The sequence below is a fragment of the Pelecanus crispus genome, chromosome 12, assembly GCF_030463565.1.
Source record: "Pelecanus crispus isolate bPelCri1 chromosome 12, bPelCri1.pri, whole genome shotgun sequence".
Lineage (NCBI taxonomy): Eukaryota > Metazoa > Chordata > Aves > Pelecaniformes > Pelecanidae > Pelecanus > Pelecanus crispus.
Window position 1 is genome coordinate 16,175,519 of NC_134654.1, and position 20,778 is coordinate 16,196,296.

Consider the following 20,778-nt stretch of genomic DNA (forward strand, 5'->3'; position numbering starts at 1 on the left):
GGGATTTTCTCTAGGGACATGTAAAGCAGCAATAGCAGAGCACTAGAAGGCATGGTCTCCCTTACCTTCTGATCAGAGATGCATCAGAGAGCTTGACCTGCTTGCTGAGATGAATAATCAGCAATATTTATGTGTGTATATATAGTTTCTCCCCAATTATCTAAGTCATCTTATTTGGACAGCACTGTTTTATGCAACATTAATAGGGAAAACAGTAAGAAAAGCTGTTGAGTAGAATGCAGTAATAAATATACATAGTCAGCTACCAAGGAGCTCAGTAAATATGTAGATACATGGACATTTCTGGGCTGGTGTCACCTGCTAGTTTGAAAGAAGAGCAGCCATGTCCATTTGGACTTGTATCTTTTGCAGATAGGCTGTGTGGAGAGGGAAGCAACAGGGGATGCCTTTGCATTAGTCCCAGGTGAAGGATGAGTGAAGCTGGTCAGCAGACAGATGGTTGCCCTTGGTGGGATGAGTTTTGCAAAAAGCCTGACTCACCTGGACGGGACAGCTGCTCTAAAGCCACGTGCCTCTGCCAGCCTGGCACCCGGGATGTCCATGGCATTATGTGGAGGCAATCAGAGGTCCACACAAGAGAATGGGCCAGGGATTTGCAGGATTTATTATTCCCAGGATTAATATATATTTAATATATATTAATATATATTATATTAATATATATAAAAATATGTTTATTATTTCCAGGATTAATAGGGCACTAACCCAAGGGATCAGCCTTTCCTGGCAGGCCAGAGATCCCACATGAGATTTGCAGCAGGAGGAGAGGAGGAGAGCGGCACGCAGGAGTACGAGCAGAGTAGAGGACCATTAGGCATCCATGGGTGGACCCGTTGCTCCCAGAGCGATGAAGCCATCAGGGCAAAGCAAGGCAGGGGTGGGGTGGCAGGTAACTCGTGCAATGGGGGCACACTGCTGCCGGAGGCACTGCTGTGCCACCATGTGCTTGCAGAGCCCCACGAGTTTCCAGCCAGATGGTTTTCCATCCCCTCCTCCCTTGCCACTGGCTGCAAAGCAGTCTTGTGTTTGGTAAAGAATGCCTTAGCCCCATTAAACCAAAGTCGCTGTTTATCATCCATTACTGTAATCAGAACAGCTGCTGTTCACAAGACACTTCCCAAGCAATGGTAGTTACAAGTAACAAGTATGTGGGGTTTTTTTTGGTATGCAATTTTTTCCAGCAAAACTGAAAATGCTTCACCTGATCCACTTATGATCACGTGAAGGGTGCCATGCCATGTGCATTACCATTCTCATCGGGTGCACTTAAACCCATGTTGATTTCTGCTCCTTTTTTTGTGGTGGGAGGATTATCTTCCTCGTGCTTTAAATAATCGCCTTTGGTGCCTTCAAAACTGTCCGTAGCCATGCTGCTTTCTGGATGGGGTGGCCCAGCTCAGCCAGCCTTCAGCAGGATTTAGCTCTCTGTGTGTTCCTCAAAATTTAAACTTTCCTTTTCCTTTTTTTCTGTTTGAGCCAAGAAACGATTGCAGGCTGGCTCAGCCAGCTTTGGCTAGGCAGTGGCTGCACTGGGGGAAGCTGCTGCAGCCACTTGTGTCCTCTGCTATAGTGTTAATACCTTTTGCAGGGTTTGGTGGCAGTGCGAGTGCCCATGGCAAATTGAGAGGCTATTTAAGGTATTAAAAAGTGATAATTATATACATATATGAGATAATTATATATATATAGTATACATAAAAAATAATTAAGGTAATTATTATACAGACCATGATGAATGACCTGTGGGTTATGATAGATGCAGCACAGAATACCTGCAAAATAAAAATGCAAACCCAGACCTGATAGCAAGTTTGAAAACTTGGAAAATCAGGTTTTAGAGACAAAAATGCCATTTTACCTCTTACAGTGCAGTTTGTCTGCTCACCCTTTGAGTGTGCCTGGGCTCTTTCTCAGCATCCACATCCCTTGGGCCCTAAGGACTGCAGGACATGGGGCTCAGCGGATCTGATGTTTTGGCATCCTCATCTACATTTTGGGGGGGTGAGAATGGGGAGATCATGGCACAGGGATGCTGAGACTGCCTCCCTTGCCGGTGGGTCTCTGCTTGGCACTAAACACTTTCCAAGAGGAGGCAGCAGCTGTCCTGTGGAGACAGCTGGGCAGTCTGTGCCCACTTGGAAAGGGGGATGGTGGTTGGCCAGTTCTGCTCAGCCTCTGCACAGGTTACAGTAAGCAGAAGACAGTGACAATATCAAAACCAACAAACTTCCCATGCAACTGCCTGCAAGGAATATCCCCTGGAGATAGTCCAGAGGCATTTGAGGATGCCATAGTGGCTGGTGTTCCTGAGGCAGGTGGCACTTGGCGTCAGTGTCCTGTCCGGTTTCCATCCTGGGGATACTCTGTGCGCAGAAGAATTCGGAGTAATTTAGAATCATAAAATCATAGAATCATAGAACCGTTTAGGTTGGAAAAGACCTTTAAAATCATCCAGTCCAACCATTAACCTACACTACCAAGTCCACTCTAAACCAATCAAGGGTAGACTAGACTAAAACCATGTCCCAAAGTGCCACGTCTACCCGTTTTTTGAATGCTGCCAGGGATGGTGACTCCACCACCTCTCTGGGCAGCCTGTTCCAATGCTTGACTACCCTTTCTGTAAAGAAATTTTTCCTAATATCCAACCTAAACCTCCCCTGGCGCAGCTTGAGCCCATTTCCTCTCATCCTATCGCTAACTACATGGGAGAAGAGACCAACACCCACCTCGCTACAACCTCCTTTCAGGTAGTTGTAGAGAGCGATAAGGTCTCCCCTCAGCCTCCTCTTCTCTAGGCTAATTCTTAAAATGCAACTGATGGATGCCATCAGGGAAAAGGCCAGAGCTCCTCTACCTGGTACCCAAGTTTATCAGTGTGTCACTCGCCATCGACCTGGCTTGTCCTCCCCCTGTGGTGCCAGAGACTCTTGAGGTAATGAAGGAAACTGGCCACCTCATGCTGTCCAGGTCTTCCTCGATCTCGTGGCCGGGACAGCATCATCCTCCCTTCCATTCAAGGTAGTACTGTCACCATTCCTGTCATGTCATGGAAGTGCTCACCTCCTAGGGAAAAAGCAACAGTACCAGGTTAGCATCCCATTTCCACTGAGATGCAGGCTGTTCAACACAGGCTGCTTTGCCAGAGCTCTCCCAGCCGTCCTGAGCACCAGACCCCAGCACATGTGGGGCTGGGGAGAGACCACATCATACATGCTACTCCTGGCTGAACTGAGCAGGGCGCTCGGGACAGAGGAGGGCATGTTGGGGTGCTCATCTGTGCTCATGGTTGGCTCCATGTCGTTGAGCATGTTAATTAGAGGCGTTTTACGCTGGAAATCCACACAGCTCCCAAGGGCCTGTCTCTATCAGCTTGATTATTAACAAAAGCTAAAAGCAAGCAGAGACACATTTAGGAATAGATTCCTAGCAAATACCTTTATCCAAAAAATGAATGCTCTAAAGTACCAGAGTACCTTGCTTCCGTAGACAGAAACTAATAGAAGCAGAATATCAGAGAATATAGATTAAAAACTATTCAAAATTGGTAGAAACAGACACTGACAGAAATTCATAGATTTTTCTTAAACTGGTGTTGAAACAGCCCTTACCTTCATTTTGACAACAGAGTGTCATCTGAGAACAGTTGATTTACCTGTGCTGTTTTTTCCCATGCAAAAGCTCTCGCATGTGCATGGAGAGAGGATGTTAGGTGTCAGCAGATCAAACCCTCAGCATTGCATTGTTGTCGCAGTTGCAAGTGTGTTAGGAAATGCATGCTTTCTCTGCAATTCAGCTTTTTTTTGCTTAGGTTAAGATTTATCATTTGGGACTTGCTAAAACCAGCTGTGTTGGTAGTGGTGGAGGTGGGAACTCCCCCTTGGACAAGGATGACCCCAGAGATTAGCTGATTCTCATGGGGGGACTGCCTGTTCACCCCAGTGACTACTCTTCTGCTGAAGGTGCTTGGTTAAAGTGCCTAAATTTGGGCTGGATGACAGCCCCGTGGAAACATGGGTGCATGCAAATAATTCAACAAGATCTTAAAGCATGGGTGTGCCTGGTACAGGGAGTAGTTGAGCGTGAAGGGAAGCTCTGCAAGGCCGTTTTAGAGGGGCTGGGGGCTATAGAGGTTATTATTTGGAAAGGTTTTCTTATCCTGATCTTCTGAGAGGGTAGAAAACCTGCTCCCGCAGGCAGGAGGGCTGGCAGCAGGGAAAGGGTGGGAGTCTGGGAAGAAACACTGTTTTGTGCTGGTCCTGGGTGGGATATAAGGAGCTGGATGCAGGCAATTGAGCACATGTGCTGTATACATGCATAGAAGTGATTTAAAGGCAGCAATGTTTAGTCTGAGAGAAACCCAGTTTATCAGATTGATAGCTTGGGAGCCTGACTGTATTAGTGGCAAAGTAAAAAGGAAGCCCATTCATTTTTGTCTAACAACCTTGTTTTCCCCTTTTCAGAAGAATCTGACAGAGCTGAGGTCCTTTGGGTCACCACCTTCAGCTGTCAGCAATGTCACCGCGGCTGTGATGGTGCTGATGGCCCCAGGAGGAAAGATTCCCAAGGACAGGAGCTGGAAAGCAGCGAAAGCCACGATGGCCAGGGTGGATGGCTTCCTGGACTCCTTGATCAAGTTTGACAAGGAGAACATCCATGAGAACTGCCTCAAAGCCCTTCAGCCTTATTTAGAAGATCCCAAGTTTAAACCTGAATTCGTGACCACGAAGTCCTATGCCGCGGCTGGCCTCTGCTCCTGGGTGGTAAACATTGTGCGCTTCCACGAGGTGTACTGTGATGTGGAGCCGAAGCGGCAGGCTTTGAGCAAAGCCAACGCGGAGCTGGCAGCTGCCCAGGACAAGCTGGCCAGCATCAAGGCCAAAATTGCCGTAAGTGCTTGCCCTTTGGTGGGATCCATCATGCTAGTCACTGCCTGGGGAGAAATCGTCCACTTTGGAGAAAGCTGCTTCTCTACATTCGTGTATTTTTAAGGGTGGGGTGAGAATCCAAAGATTTGGTAGATTGTAGTCTTTTCTATCTCTTTTATTACTGCTTTCTACATTTTGTGTGTTCTTCTCCAGCCTTGTTTACACCTTAAGAGGAAGGCTAATTCTTATGATTCCTAAATAATTTTTAAAATGTAATTTACCTCTACTCATGGGTCCTCAGAAAACTTGTTATCTCAAACCAGTATGTTCCCATTGTGCTGCACAGGGGCAGGGAAGAGGAACTGGAGGCTGATTCAGAGTGCTGGTAGCACAGTGCTGCGCTGCACTGGCTCCCTACTCTCAGTCCCTGGCGTTGGGCATGTTTTGAAGGATGAAGGCTGCTCTAGTAGGAGTCTAATAAGTCATGGCATGGCACCCTGTTGGCATATCTTGTGCATCATCCTTATTTAGATTTTTTCCTACTTAAAAAAAAAAAATTAAAACAATCATTGAATAGAAGAAATTACTGTGTGATTAAAAGTACATTTCTGCAGGGAGTAGCTTCTAGCCTTTCGTCTTTTCCTTTGGAAAATTATAGCTATGTTAAAAGACATACTGCTTTTCTCCCCCACCTCCCCTCCCTGGCTAATACCCACTAATAGCAAAGTGTGGAAAGCAGCTCAGGGGGACCCCACCAGCCTGTCCCTCAGATGGCAGAGCAGCATCCTATCACTCACTGTTCTCCAGGTCTCTCACAATGCCGGCAGCCACCACTTGCACTCCAAAACCTGCCTTTTTTTAAGGTGCTGTTGATCTGGGATCTCTCTTTGTGAGTGAAGGATCCTCTGTGGCTGTGGTTTTGTACTGACACCACAGTTCATGCAAAATCCCCATTAATAACCAAGGTGTGTTGTCAGCCAGGCTGACAGATTTGTCTTTAAGTGACTTTGAGATATGCACCTGGAGAGGAGCAGCACAGTCCCTCCAGCTGAGCTGATCCAAGTACTCATCTCTTCCACCAGCACATCTTCATGTTAGAAAATACATAACAATTTTGATGCCTCCTAGGGCTTATTAGTCTTAAAATGCTTACTACACTTTTTAACTAAAAATGTAAAAATATCTCCAGAGCTCTCTGGTAGCCCCTTCCTGCTGCAGATGAAAGAGGGCAGGCACAGCACCTAAAGCAGGGACGGATTTAGAGATCTTTAGCCTCTAGTTCTCCCATCTCAGACGTGAATTATCGTGCTGGGGAACTTTTTTCATCCCTTTATGCTGCTCGTTTCTAAAGCTTTTAATGCCTGATTCTTTCTTTTTTTTAAGAAGTAGGATTTTGTTAAAGAAAATGGCAATCTTTAGGGGGATTAGTGCTACTCCACTAGTATGCACTTGCAAAACTGATGGTTTTAGGTGAGCTTTACCCTCTGCAGATAGGTAATGATACACTGCTCAGCATGGGGCTGGATGTGGAGGTATGTCCTTGCTTATCAAGCTGGGATATCTTGGATAGTTTCACTGATGTGAGGCTGATTCATACCTGTTCAAAACCAGGCCCCGAGCTGTCATATACCCATTTTTAGTAATACATGAGACTATTCTGATTGTCAAAAATACTTAAGTACCTTCCCCTCTCCTTCATCTGCCTGGAAAATAAGGTTGCTATGAATCTGGGGAGGGTAGATGTAAAAGCAAGATGTACACTCACAGTTGCACACAGTTACATTTGTGTGTTACTGGAGAGTGTGTCTGGTGGGGTACTGCAGGGATGTTCTGTTCTTCATAGCTCATAGATACTCATTTATCAGATGTTGCTTGTGTAACGGCATTTTAGATATTTGAACATATGTATGTGCATACATTCATACGCACACACAGAGACAGAAACTTTGTGATACTAATTACAAGGCAGGTTGAGGGGAGTCTGCTTTGTGTTTTCCAGTATCCTGGAGAGCTGCAGGTATCCCTAATATAATCCTTTTTCATTTTCAGGTTTGTTTCTAGTGCACAGCTCAAACAGTGTTAAAGTGATTTACAGGCAGTTTAGCCTTAAGCAGCATTGGGTGCAGATAAAAATCAATTATTACTTCTCTTATCAGAAGTGAAATGCTCCAAGTGTTTGTGCAAGCCGTTGATTTGTTTTAGACCAGGTTGTGAACAGCCCAGGCAAAGGACTCTTTTTTGCCCAAGTGGTTTGGGCCCTTAATGCCCCTTCCCAGCCCCAAAGCACTTTGCAGCCAACCTGCATGTGAGATGGTCCCACCCAGTGTTGGTTGGACTCCTCTGCAGGTGTGTCCCATGGCACATGCTCAGGCAGTTTTAGGAGCAGAACAGCTTTACTGACTCATTTGACATATTGGCTTCTAGAAGCAGGCTGCAGGAAGTATGGCTTCGAGATCGTTCAGGAATACCTCCAGCTGCTCAAGGAGCCCCTTGGGGATTTGAGCACAACTTGGTGAATCAGCAGAGCTGCTGCAGCATCAGGAAATATAAAATTCTGTTTTCTCAGCTGCTCTGCTCGTTGCTTAGCCATAACACCGGTCATCGGTACTTGGCCATAAGGACCCCCTTTACCAGCTTAAATTCACACCAGGGCAGAGCCCCAAATAAACTGGTTTTGTGTGTTCTTTGCCCCTGCCCTGTGACAAGGATGTGAGTTACAAGCACGTAAAATAACACAGCACATCGCTGCTCCACGCTGGTTCCTGATGCCACAGCACTGTGTAGGGGCTGCACCCTGGGTGCCAGCTAGGGCAGCATGAGTTGTGGTGGAGCTTGGCCAGCCCCGCTTGCAGGGTGAATCATCTCTGGAGAAGGGTTTCCCTTAAAACTGTGCTGTTATTTTCTCTTTTTTTTTCATGTGCAGCGCCTCAACGAGAACCTGGGAAAGCTCACAGCCAAGTTTGAGAAGGCCACTTCAGACAAACTCAAATGTCAGCAAGAAGCTGAAGCTACAGTGTGTACCATCGCTCTTGCAAATCGACTGGTGAGTGTCAGCAGATGCAAATGAAACGGCATGAATGGGAGGTATCAGGTGCTGCTGAGATGCGAACCATGTGCACACAGTACATTACATCCTCTAATTTTTTTTGAATACATTTTCTGCACTGCAGCAAGTTTCAGTAATGGAAATGAATTTGCATTGGCTTTTTTCATACATCAGGGTAGGCACTGCTCATATTTAAAGAGACTGGCTATACTCTCTTCACAGCTCTCATCTCCTTTTTGTTACTTAAATGCATGATCAAGTAGTGATGGGCCAAAACTATATGACTCAAAAATCGTATCGTAAAAACAAATATGCAATATGCCAGTAGCTTTGCAGGTTTTGAGATGACAAAAAAGTTAATAGCAAAAAGCTCTAGAAAAACTGTGCATATCCCTGTTATCAGCCCATCAGTATGCATTGCAGTCTGCTGTATCTTCAAAATATGCAGCCTTCTAGCTCTCTGTGGTGGCAATGACCTTGTCACTGCTTCACAGATAAGAGACTGAGAGATAATGGCTTCTGTGCACGCTGTCCTGTTAGCTGGAGCCCCAGCTCACATCCAGTTGCTGCAGTTGCCCTTAATGCTTTGTATTTTGGCTTCTGCACTGGCTGTTAGCTTCGAGCAAGCCAGTTCTTCCTCCAAGCAAGGAAATGGGGCTGCAGGAGACCGTCCGATGCTTGAGCGCTGTCCTGGCAAGTGGTGGAGTTGGAGCTGGTTCTAGCAGCTGGCTCTGCTGACTTGGGCTCACCTGCTAGCCCATGGTGGCAGTGTTGACATCATCTCAGTGGAGAGCCCCCATTTTTTTATGCTTTTAAAACATCTGATTCAGTAGACCTACAGGGAAGATGCAAGTAGAGGTACAGACTTCTATGGATACAGACTTAGGCAGTGCACTCCCACACTGCTTCTGCTTCAGCTTTTGGCATGTCAAGTGCCTGCCTTGCCCTGTTTTAGGTGTGGCATGTGTGCGCAGCTCGGCACATGGCTCCTGCCTGAGACCTGGCCAAATTCATTGAAATGCATGGCCTCTTCCTCGTGGGCATGCAGCCTGATTTTGTAGCAGCACTGAAAGAAAAGCTGTTTTGGTGCCCATCCTCCCAGGAGCAGTGGAGATGTTGTGTTCAAACCACTCTCTTTTCCAAGAGGCTGTGCCTGTTTCTCCAGGGGAGTGTCCTATTTGGTCTGCACATATTCAGGGATGGAAGTTGGTCTCAGTCTGTCTTGTTGAAGCTGCTTCTGCTGGTGGGGCTGGTGGCAGCTGTCAGAATACAATGGTATTTCTAGAAGTGATGCTGGATGCAGGTTTCTCTACTTGTTTTACCAGCTCATGGCTGTGTTGGGCTGTAATTTGTATGTAAACTATCTCTTTGTATCTATCCCAATATAGCATGCAGTGATAAAGATAAAAAGATAGCCAAATGGTTAAGCTTTTTCCTTTGGTCATGGAGACTTGTGCTTAATTCTCCATTTCATACTCTCAAACATTCTTAGGTGACCTTCAGCAAATTGCTTTAGCCTGGATTTTCAGAGCTGTTTAGATTTCAGGTGGGTCTTCATGGGCACATGAAAAAGGCTGCATTTAGTGGGGCATTGAAGTGCTCCCAAAAACTGCATGGTTCACCTGATGCATGCTTAGGTACTGGGAAACATCTAAAAAAACCTTCATCTTTAATCTCTGTGTGCCTGCTTTGGAAAACAGGAGTGTAGCACTGCTGTAGCACAGCTGGCTGCTTTGCAGACAAATGCAGGCGGGACTGTGATATACTCAGATATAAGGGGTCAAAGGCAAACAGCAGCTAAGTCCCTGTCTACAGTGATTTACATCTCTTTTATGCAACCACTGTAGGAGTTTTGTGCTTTCATGTTCTTCAGGTTAAATCTCACTGAATGCTTCCAAAACCTTTAATTAAAACAGGAAAGTACCTTTTTCATTTGAAAGAGCCGTTTATGTTTCTGGAGAGATTTTGCAGAATGATTTTTGCCCTGCGTCTTTCCACAGCCTAACAAAATCCTGTTTAACATGTGATGTGAAGGTAGATTGTGGCTCTGAGTCATGTAGGAGTCAGTAAACACAAAATACAGGAAGAAAACGTTTCATGAAAAAGAAGCATAGAAATGATGGTTTCAGTTCTTTTCATACAAATATATGTGTGTTTAAGAGTATGTTTTACACTGAATACAGCTTAATTTAACCTCAGGTAGTACCACTGTAACAAACAGAACACAATTTCTTAAAGGTGCCTGTTTAGCCTGTGAATTCTTGGCTTAAAACATCAATCTTCATTCAGGTACAACTGTGATACTGTGATAAGGAAAAATTTGTGGGATTTGCGGGGGGGGAGGGTTGGCTTATCTATATTAACAAAATTGTCTTTGTAAAACAAAACGAGCAAATATTTTAACAAGATAGATTGTCACTTATGATGTATGTTCCTGTATGATTTTTAAAGTTTAAGAATTTCCTTTAAAAAAAAGTATCTTGATTCTGAAATCAAGATCATAGAATCATAGAATGCTTTGGGTTGGAAGGGACCTTTAAAGGTCATTTAGCCCAAACCCCCTGCACTGAGCAGGGACAGCTTTAACTAGATCAGGTTGCTCAGAGCCCCATCCAACCTGACCTTCAATGTTTCCAGGGATGGGGTCTCCACTACCGCTCTGGGAAACCTGTTCCAGTGCTTCATTGTAAAAAATTTCTTCCTTATATCCCATCTAAATCTATTCTTCTTCAGTTTAAATCCATTATTCCTTGTCCTGTCACAACAGGCCTTGTTAAAAAGATTCTCCCCATCTTTCCTGTAGGCCCCCTTTAAGTCCTGAAAGGCTGCAAGAAGGTCTCCTTGCAGCCTTCTCTTCTCCAGGCTGAACAACCCCAACTCTCTCAGCCTGGCCTCGTAGGACAGGTGCTCCAGCCCTCAGATCATTTTTGTGGCCCTCCTCTGGACCCGCTCCAGCAGTTCCATGTCCTTCTTGTGCTGAGGGCCCCAGAGCTGGACGCAGTACTCCAGGTGAGGTCTCACCAGAGCAGAATAGAGGGGCACAATCACCTCCCTTGACCTGCTGGCCACGCTTCTTTTGATGCAGCCCAGGATACGGTTGGCTTTCTGGGTTGCAAGCGCACGTTGTTGGCTCATGTTCAGCTTTTCATCCACCAGTACCCCCAAGTCCTTCTCCGCAGTGCTGCTCTCAATCCCTTCATCCCCCAGACTGTATTGATATTGGGGCTTGCCCCGTCCCAGGTGCAGGACCTTGAACTTGGCCTTGTTGAACCTCATGAGGTTCACAGAGGCCCACCTCTCCAGCTTGTCCAGGTCCCTTTGGATGACATCTCGTCCTTCTCGCGTGTCAACCGCACCACTCAGCTTGGTGTCATCTGCAAACTTGCTGAGGGTGCACTCGATCCCACTGTCTATGTCATTGATGAAGATGTTAAATAGCACCGGTCCCAGTATGGACCCCTGAAGGACTCCACTTGTCACCGATGATAAAATGAGGCATTGGAATCAAGTTTTAGAAAAACTTTCTTTGGTTGCAGTTGAGGTTTTTATGATGATGTATGCATCTGTCCATGGTCCAATAGCACTGAGTTTGTGTCACGGGCGGTATAATCTTAGTGAAGCAACAGGAATATATTTGATTTTAAGCATGTTCTGTAACTTACTCATTAACTGGCACTGCTCACAGGCTCAGGGTCAGCACCTGCTTAAAAGCAGTACTTGTTCACGTGCTTTGCTGGTACTGGACTATATACTTAACTGTTGAATACCTTAGCATGTTTTTCATCATTTAGGCACAGTCCTGATTTATTTTGTATAGCAGTTTAGCTGCCTTGGCTTCAAAGCCTCCCTGGTTCTTTCCTCTTGAAATGCTTTGGATGCACTGGTAACTGGTTTTGGAAAGAAGCCTTTCCCTGTCAAGGCCTTAGGAGCAAGCAGCACCAAACTTTGAAATCTTGAAACCATTGAAGCAATTATGAAGTGGTTATGCACAAACTGCTTTTCCCACCCTGCTCTTATTTGGTGTTATGAGAATGGGAGAAACCATGTGCAGCTCTGCCTGGTCACCAGTAGGTGACGCTGGCCATTCCCGTAGTTATTTGCCTCATATACTTAAAATGAGAATGTTTAGGTGACTGGGTTTCAAGTCTCTCATTGAAACAAACTGAAAATGGTAAAAGGAAAAAGGCAGATGCATTAGTGTGCAGCCTGATCTGTGCATGAAGAGAACTGGGTGGAAGAGGTTGTTTTGATTTTTGGGGGGCAGATAAAGGACAGCACCGGGGTTTAGGCTTTCTACGTTGAATATGATTGTTATTTTTCAGCCCTGCCACTCCTTGATGAGGTTTATAAGCCATTTTCATTTAGATTGAATTTGGATGTCTGCTCAAGTACGGTACATTGCCATAGCAGGGAGCATGATTAGTCATGTCTTCCTGTGCTTGCAAAGGTGATGCCCAGGGAGGCTGGAAAGCAGTTTTGCTCTGTGTTTGAAAGCATGGAGGGCTTCCCCAAGCTGTGTCTGTGTATGTGCATAGGTGCGAGAGGCTAAACATTGTTCTCCATAATCTGCCAATGTTGTTATCTTCTACCCCCTGGCTGCTGCCAGGACGCACTCTCCCCCAGGCTGAAACACCCTTTCCTTTCATCATTAGAGAAAAAGCAAAGCTGGAGAAGAGAAAGCTGCAGGGAGACCTTATTGTGGCCTTTCAGTACTTAAAGGGGGCCTATAGGAAAGACGGGGACAATCTTTTTAGCAAGGCCTGTTGTGACAGGACAAGAGTAACGGTTTTAAACTAAAGGAGGGTAGATTTAGACTGGATATAAGGAAGAAATTTTTTACAATGAGGGTGGTGAAGCACTGGAACAGGTTGCCCAGAGAGGTGGTAGAGGCCCCATCCCTAGAAACATTCAAGGTCAGGTTGGATGGGGCTCTGAGCAACCTGATCTAGTTAAAGATGTCCCTGCTTAGTGCAGGGGGGGTTGGGCTAGATGACCTCTAAAGAACCCTTCCCACCCAAAGCGTTCTATGATTCTATGATTCCCACAGAGACCCTCCATGGCTGTTGTCTTGGGACTGGAGGGACTGTCACCTTCAGCTTTCCAGCCTAAGGCTCTGAGTGGTGATTAGTTGGCTGGAAGTGTTTCACCTATTGCTGCCACACTGAGGGCTCCAACTTCCCACTTGTGTGGAACTTTTTGCAACGGAGCCAGAGATGCATTGCACAGACAGCTGCAGGCATGTGCCATCCTGCTCCTGGAGTCAGTAAAGCCTTGGGACCTGCAGACAGCATTAGCCACTGATGGGCAAAGTCATCCAGACTAAATCCAGAAACTCTGTCTCTCATTTCGCATGGAGATGAGCACAGGCTGTTGGCTCAAATTCATGTCTGGAACAGAAATCTCTGAAAGAATGCCCCTTGGGCTCCTGTTTGGAGCTTTAATGGGAGAGAACATGGCTCTTGCCAGCCCAGTTGCAAAGAGAGAAAGGTAACTCTGGCTTCTCATGCTGCCAAGGTGCTGCAGCACCTAGTGATGCATGATTACCAGGGGTCTCTGCTTACCGTGGATCATATGGAAAACGGTAGAAGAATAATATGATTAGGATCGGGGTTGATCTAAAATCTGGGCAAGGCCAGGATTATTGCTGCTGGTGGAAATTATTGAGTTCAATGCAACTTGCTGGGAGATGAGGAGAGAGACACTCAGTCCCTGGGAAATCATCTGTCTCTGTCTGCAGCTGGGATACAAGCTGCAGCATTTGTATTGTGGTTTAATAGAGAATCTGTTCACTTTGAGGTTTTATTTAGAGGTGAAATCTTATCATGCTTGCCATAAGATGGAGAGAAATGCTGGAGGAGCGGGGACACTGCATCCCAGGCCATGTTGGTTACATCTCCTCCCCACCCTATGTTCTGGGAACAACTTGAATTGAGACTCTGTTGAGTTTCTTAAAGCACTGTGTGTCTTGGCTGGTTGCAGGACAGAACTGCTGCTGAGGGGAGCTGCTAGCAAGCATCATAGCTGAGGGAACACTGAACACAGTCAGCTGTAAATGCAGACAAGAACAAGTTATGTCAGTGCCAGTTCCACTAGCATTTTTAAAGGCCTGTTAGAAAGTACAGCTTGCTAATACTGCTGTCAAAAATGGATCACTTTTGCAGTGTATGCACAGAACTACTTGCATCCCAACTTACTGTTGTGCAATGCACACCATCTCCTGTGTCAACTCTGGCTTTGATCTAAGAATAGGCCCTGACAGCCCTTACTGATATGCAATTTATTTGACATCCAAGTTGTGTCACCTATGTGACTGTGGGTGAAATAAGTTCCCAGACGTTGAAATAAACGTATTTGAGGTTGTATGAAGAATACACCTAACTAAACACAGGTAGTCTTGCTTTGACTTGAAAAATGAAACAGAGGGATGAAGGCAAGCCAAACTTTTAAAGTGCCTTAATTTTAGTTTGGCATCTCGTGAACTTTAGATGAGCATCTAGAGAAGATGCTCCAGGATCCAAGGGACAGGGACCAGGGAATATCTAGGGATCTGTGCACCAGAAAAGGGAGGATGGTTGATGGGTGGTATTTGTGAGTGGATATGTGCTAATGTGGCAGGTGAAATTTAGTGATGACATGCAAAATAATGCATGCAGGGAAAACAAACTGTAATCATGCATTTACATTGATAGGTCCTTATTGCGTTATTATCACTCACAGAAGAGCTCTTGGAGTTGTTGCAGAGAGTTCTCAGAAACAACAGCATGGCACTCAACTGGAGGAAGAATGGCAAATTGAATATTACCAATGGGTAGGAAAACATCAGGAAGAAGAAGTTAAACAATCATTGTATCATTCCAGATCTATGGTGTGCCTACATCTTGCATGCTGAACACAGTCAGATTACCCCATCTCAGATGGTTGTAGGTGACCTAGAAAAGGCACAAAGATGTATGCAACAGCTTCCATATGTGAAGAGATGAAATAGATCATGACTCTTCATTTTGGAAAAGAGATGGTGTAGGGATAGATGTGACAGAAGCCTATAAAAGCATGAATAATATGCAGAAGGTGAATAGGGAAGGGTTGTTCACTATCGCTCATTATCAAAGAGCTAAAGGTAAGCAAATGAGATGGCTTTTAATTTTCTACCTGCTAAATAAAAAAAATTCCAATGACTTCTAGGATCTGAGATGGAAGACACATGGGTTTTCTTTAAGATACTAAAACTAGCAGTAGTGTGTGACCCAAGCAAAGGAGAAGAAAAAACCCCCAGGACCTAAATGGATTAAAAAAAAAAAAATCACCTCAAGAAATTAATTAGGAGTATGAAGAGAGTCTACAAGTATTCGGAAAATCAGGTCAATAAAGATTTCTTGGTCTTAGAGGCTATGGGAGTAGTATGAGAATTGACCTCAAGGAGGCTGGAGGAAAGACCTGTAGGTACTTCATCTATAAAAGCTACAAAGGAAAGATGGAGGAAGAGGACTTCTGTTACTGGAGTTGAGATTAAGGATAATTTAGATATGATCCTTAAAAATAACTGATAACTCAGAAGTAGTGCTTTGCTTCTTTTTCAACAAGTAAGATTATGTAAGAACAGATATGTGGGCTGAGACCAGGGTCTGTCCAGCTTCAGCTGGACTCCAGCAAATGTCCAGAACAGAGGAGGAACAGGGCAGGTATATCTCATGCTGCCCGATGCCTGATATTTTCCAGCCTTCATATGCTCTACTTTAATGAATGTGATAAGACAGGCCTGTAAGACTGAGAACATAAAAATGGGGATTCCCACAGATAAAGAGGAAGCATGACTGTAGTTGATATAACTGGATGGTCTGGACATGGGAACCACAGGAATGGGATGAAATTCAGTAATACAAGATGCAGGCATGTAACTATGGATTTATAACTGATTTTTTTGTCTCTAAACCAGGAGCACATTGCCAGCAACCAGTAAGGACCACTTGAATCTATTTGTTCAGGCTTTGCCCTACATGTCATGTAGCCCTAAGGAAGGCAGATGTGGTCCTAATCATATCCAGAGAAGGCCTGCTAGCAAGGCTAAGGGAATATCAGCATGCACTGAGACCAGCAAAAGGCACTGGGGGAATCTTCTCTGCAGCTTTGTGAATAGGATGGTGGTTCACGCTTATGAAAGAGTAACTCAGCTGAAACAGGTTTCGGGACAGCTCTGAGGTTGAATGGGTCAAAGAAAAATCTGTCATCTCTCTTTCTGCTCCCAGAAGGAGTCAGACTGCTCAGAAGGCAGTTTTCACTGATTCAAAGGGGCAGATATGTCAAGCCAGAAGGCCATCAGAGGTATTATTGCAGGTGTCTGTTAGTTCTTTTGTTCATTAGAATAATTATAAACAATCTGGATGAGATAGTGTGTAAGCAGGTCACACAATTTCTCAGTAGTACGAATACAGTAATGATGGCGACTGTCTATAAAGAATTGTAAAAATGATGCCAAGTGATGGAGGTAGGAAATGCCAGGTACATAAATGCAATGTATATTGGAAAAATTAGTTTTTACTTTATGTGCCCTGTAAGTGATGCTGAGCTAGTTATTATCATTCTGGAATGAAATGATGGAGTTAAGAGTTCTGTGAGTATGTGAGCTCTGTGCTCCCAGGGGCAAAAAAAACCCCTCAACAAAATGAAAACCCAAGCCGAAATTGGATGTTAGGATTTATTAGGAAAAGAAGAGAGAAGAAACCAGAGAAAAATTACAATCTGGCTATATAAATACATTCTAAATAAATCTTGAATGTGCAGCTGTACCTCCGCCCCCTCTGCTGTACCTCAAAGGATGTAGTAGAACAGGAAATGGTGCAGAGACGGTAACAATAAAAAGAAAACGGGTAATAAAGTTTACATCATTTGGTAAAGATAAAGATTGCAAGGATAATCAAAAGGCTTCTTCTGTGTGAGGAATTACTGAATAGGCTAAAGCTCTTCAACCCTTCAGCCTCAAAAGGAGACAGCAGAGGGGATATCAAGGGCTTGAAATCAGGAGTGGTATGGAGAAGGTGACATGAGTGTGATTATTTGCTGGTTTTCCACTGTGCAGACAGGTTTTAGCAATTGAAAAGGTCAGGCAGCACATCAAATAATGTGCTTTTTTTTACAGAAAGCATAGCTAAACTGTGTATCTCCTGGCCACAGGATGTTGTAGATGCCAAAAGGTTGGCTGGTATCCATGGCAGCTTAGACTCAGTCATGAAGAAAAAAAACATCAGGGGCTATTAAGCACAAAGATAAAAGCTCTGTTTCAGAAGGTTCTTAAACCTCCAGTTGTGGGAAGCTGGGAGATTATGTCAGGAACTATTACCACGTGCTCATTTGTATAGTCTTCCCAAGTCATCTGCTAAGGGCTGCTGTCAGCAGACAAGATGCCGAAGGAGGTGGATCTTGGGTCTGGCCCGGTAGAGTTGTTCCTGTGTTTGTATATTTCAGAGGGGAACTAAATCAACTACTTCTGCTTAGCCAAGCAGAGCACATTCCCTAGAAAATACTTTCTGTTTATAAAAGCATCTGGAGGTACTCATGAGGGTGAAAGGAGAGCTGTTTGAGCTGGAGGACACTGTGTGAGAACTGATGGCATAAACTGGCCAGGAGTAAATTTGTTTTGGAAATCAGAAGGTAGCTCCTAACCCTCAGAAGGTAGCAAGATTCTGCTAGAAATAGGACTTGGTCAAGTTGGAATGTGTGATGGTGGAATTCAGTGAGGTGATGATCTGAAGGTGGTGCCTTCCCATCCTGGGGACCTGTGTTCTGCATATCAGTTTAAGATGTCAAAATGACCCAGTTTAGGGGAATGAGTTATTTAAGATGTTCATAAGACTTATCATAGGGATTTGTGTTAGAGCTGGTCCTATTTAACATTTAACAGTGACCTGGAAGAAGGAGATGGTGTCATATTAGTCACATTTGCAGCACCCCTTATTTGGGGTGGTTTGCAAAAGAGAAGGATATAGAGGAATTTTTAATAAAACTGAGAAATATGAGAAACAACCTTAAGCTCATGTGGACTGTATACTGAAAAAGAAAAATAGAAAGTGCTGGTTGGCCCTGGTAACAGAGGCCTGTGAGTAGAGGGGATCTGTACATGACATGGAAGTTTCCAGAGCACCTTGACAACAGGACAGTTGATTTTGAATTTGACCATAAGGTTTGGCATTCTTAATCTCAAATCCATGAGGCCAACTTAAAACTGGTTTTGGGTTTTTCTGGCTTGTGAACCTGAAGGATGCATTCCATTCATATTTCCAAGCTGTGTTTCTCAGTTAACAGAGCTAAAGTTTTCTCCTGTAAAAAGAAAAAGTGTGTGTGGGGGGGTCAGGATCTCTCTTATAATCATAGGACCTCAGGAATGAAGGACCAATGGTACCCTGAAAAATACCAATGGTCAAAGAAGTTGTCCATGCATGTAGAGATATCTTATTTTACAAGGAGATGCAGTATTCTCTTCAAAGCTGGTAAGCCCCCAGTTGGACTGTTTGTGCATTGGATGCTCATGCAAAATGTCCACGAGGAAGTGTTTTCTGGACAGAGCCTTAAGGGAAAGAACAATGTAGACCCAAGGGGATTGGAGAGGAATGCTCTGTGTGAGAGAGGGTGCAACAAGGTGTGAATCTATAGCATTAAGGCAATTAACAGCTGATGGGCTGCCTCAGAAATCCTTATGCAGGTATCTTTATGTGAATTCCTGCTGGGGAAGTGATGGAGCCTCCCTTGATGATTTTAGAGAGTCATGGAGCAGACGGCTGAGATGTGACTGCAGGACCAGTCTTTCACTGAATGGGATGGAAGGCTTAGCAGAGTAACCATGGAATATTTCCCATCCTCAGGTTTTAAACTTTAGCAAATGACAGTTGACCTCAGGAACAAGGTATGGACATGGCCAGATCCTGAGGTATTGCTTAAAGAACCGCTATAATGATCAATTTGACTTGGGAAATTGTAGGTTGGGGGTCTCGCATCTGAGAATGTGAGATGGGCTGAAGCCGTGAAGGACTTCAAACAGCAACAGAACACCTTGTGTGGAGATGTCTTGCTGATTACGGCCTTTGTCTCCTACCTGGGCTACTTCACCAAGAAATACCGTCAAGACCTCCTGGAGGGAATCTGGAAGCCGTATTTGCACCAGCTAAAAGTAAGCCCTGATTTCTCTGAAAAGCCATTATTACTGGAATTAACATGGCCATAAATTCTGATGTCCACAGGGGATACCCCAACTGAGGTGATCCCCCAAATGAGGAGCATCCCTGTGTCCCCACCAAGTTGGATTGAGGAGCAGGACATAGCCACACTTGATTTACTCCTCTCTGGGGGAGATGTCATGGTGTCCTTGCTCCACGCAAGTGACTCAATTCCTCCATGTATAGAGGAAAATCCCCGATGCAGCAACCCAAATGTGGACCCCACTACCAAGCTGTGCAGTTTCAACCACGCATCAGGGATGGCCTAGAAGGAGGGAGGTAGTATGGAGAAGGAATTGCCTGGGGCAGGCAGAACTCACTGATAGCTTTCTAGTATGCTTGGAAAAACTCCAGATGGTTCTTCATACTGGACACAAACTCTGTTCATGCTGGCCATGCCTATCAGCTGTTTTTACCCATGTCTTGCTGCTTGGACCAGATGGAGACTGTTGTGCTTCAAACTTGTTTAATATGTCACTAGTCTTTAACAGGTCCTCTCATATATCAGTAAATGCAAGTGATCAGTCTCCTGCAGGATTGACCTTTTACACATCAGTACAGTAACTGGATGTTATAAATCCTGGTGAAATGCCAAGAAGCTTTTAAATGAGATCACAACAGGGCAGTGATGCCCAAATCAAAAAGCTGAGAAAATCAGCAAGTTCCTTAAGTTGAGAGAGGAAAAACTTCATTCTGCATTTCTTAATACTAAGCCAAAAATTTAGTTAAGAAAGGCAATATTGTTCCCAAAAATACCTGACTCTGCGCTTCGAAATTTCAAGGAAGTGCCTGTATTTCTAATGGAAAATTAAGGGACCATTCTGCTCAGAAAACTGGCACAGATAACTTTCTGGTTGTCACACCCAGAAATGGCTTCCCATGTCAGAGAAGTGTTTCTGGAACTGCTAATGCTGTTTTGCAACACAACAGCAGGCTTACGAGGGTCTTAGTTATATTCTTCCAAGCTGTCTCAGAGAGCTTGTACCTGGCAGAGTGTGATCTGAGCCTGCTTGGCTGGGCTGTGGCCCTTCAGGGCTCTTAGTGCTCTACAGGCAAAAATCTTTGGGTTGCTTGCATAATTTGCATTCATTCACAGCAGGATTGGGAAACACTTAATACTACATCAAAACTACCCTGTAGAATGGAAAGCCACTGATAAATATGACTTATCAGTTTTTAATTAAGCTAACTTTTCTTGAAATATTTTCCCTGCTCATCTCCAGAATATGTTACAAGTCGCACTTGCTGCTTTTTGCCAACACACTAGGAAGCATTTCTCCTTTCCTCCCAGGTGCCAATCCCTGTAACTCCTTCCCTCGATCCTCTGACCATGTTGACAGATGATGCTGATGTAGCAGCTTGGCAGAACGAGGGCCTGCCAGCTGATCGGATGTCCACTGAAAATGCTACCATCCTCACAAACTGTGAGCGCTGGCCCCTCATGGTGGATCCCCAGCTGCAGGGTATCAAATGGATCAAAACAAAGTATGGCGAAGACCTCAGAGTGATCCGAATTGGGCAGAAAGGGTAAACATCAGCCTTATCACATAATAATACCTTTTAATGGTTATCTGTCTGTCATATTTGATGAACAATGTATTTTTAACTGCAACCATCTGAGCCAATTACATTGAGGAAA

General features: G+C 44.6%; 1 protein-coding gene across 1 annotated transcript in view; it reads left to right on the plus strand.

The window, feature by feature from the left end:
* Window positions 1-20,778, plus strand: part of DNAH9 (dynein axonemal heavy chain 9) — a 228,024-nt gene that overhangs the window by 113,819 nt on the left and 93,427 nt on the right. The window contains exons 50-53 of the mRNA XM_075720144.1: window positions 4,485-4,910; window positions 7,813-7,932; window positions 18,905-19,093; window positions 20,431-20,666. Coding sequence (XP_075576259.1) covers window positions 4,485-4,910; window positions 7,813-7,932; window positions 18,905-19,093; window positions 20,431-20,666 — 971 coding nt within the window. The remainder of the gene's footprint in view (window positions 1-4,484; window positions 4,911-7,812; window positions 7,933-18,904; window positions 19,094-20,430; window positions 20,667-20,778) is intronic.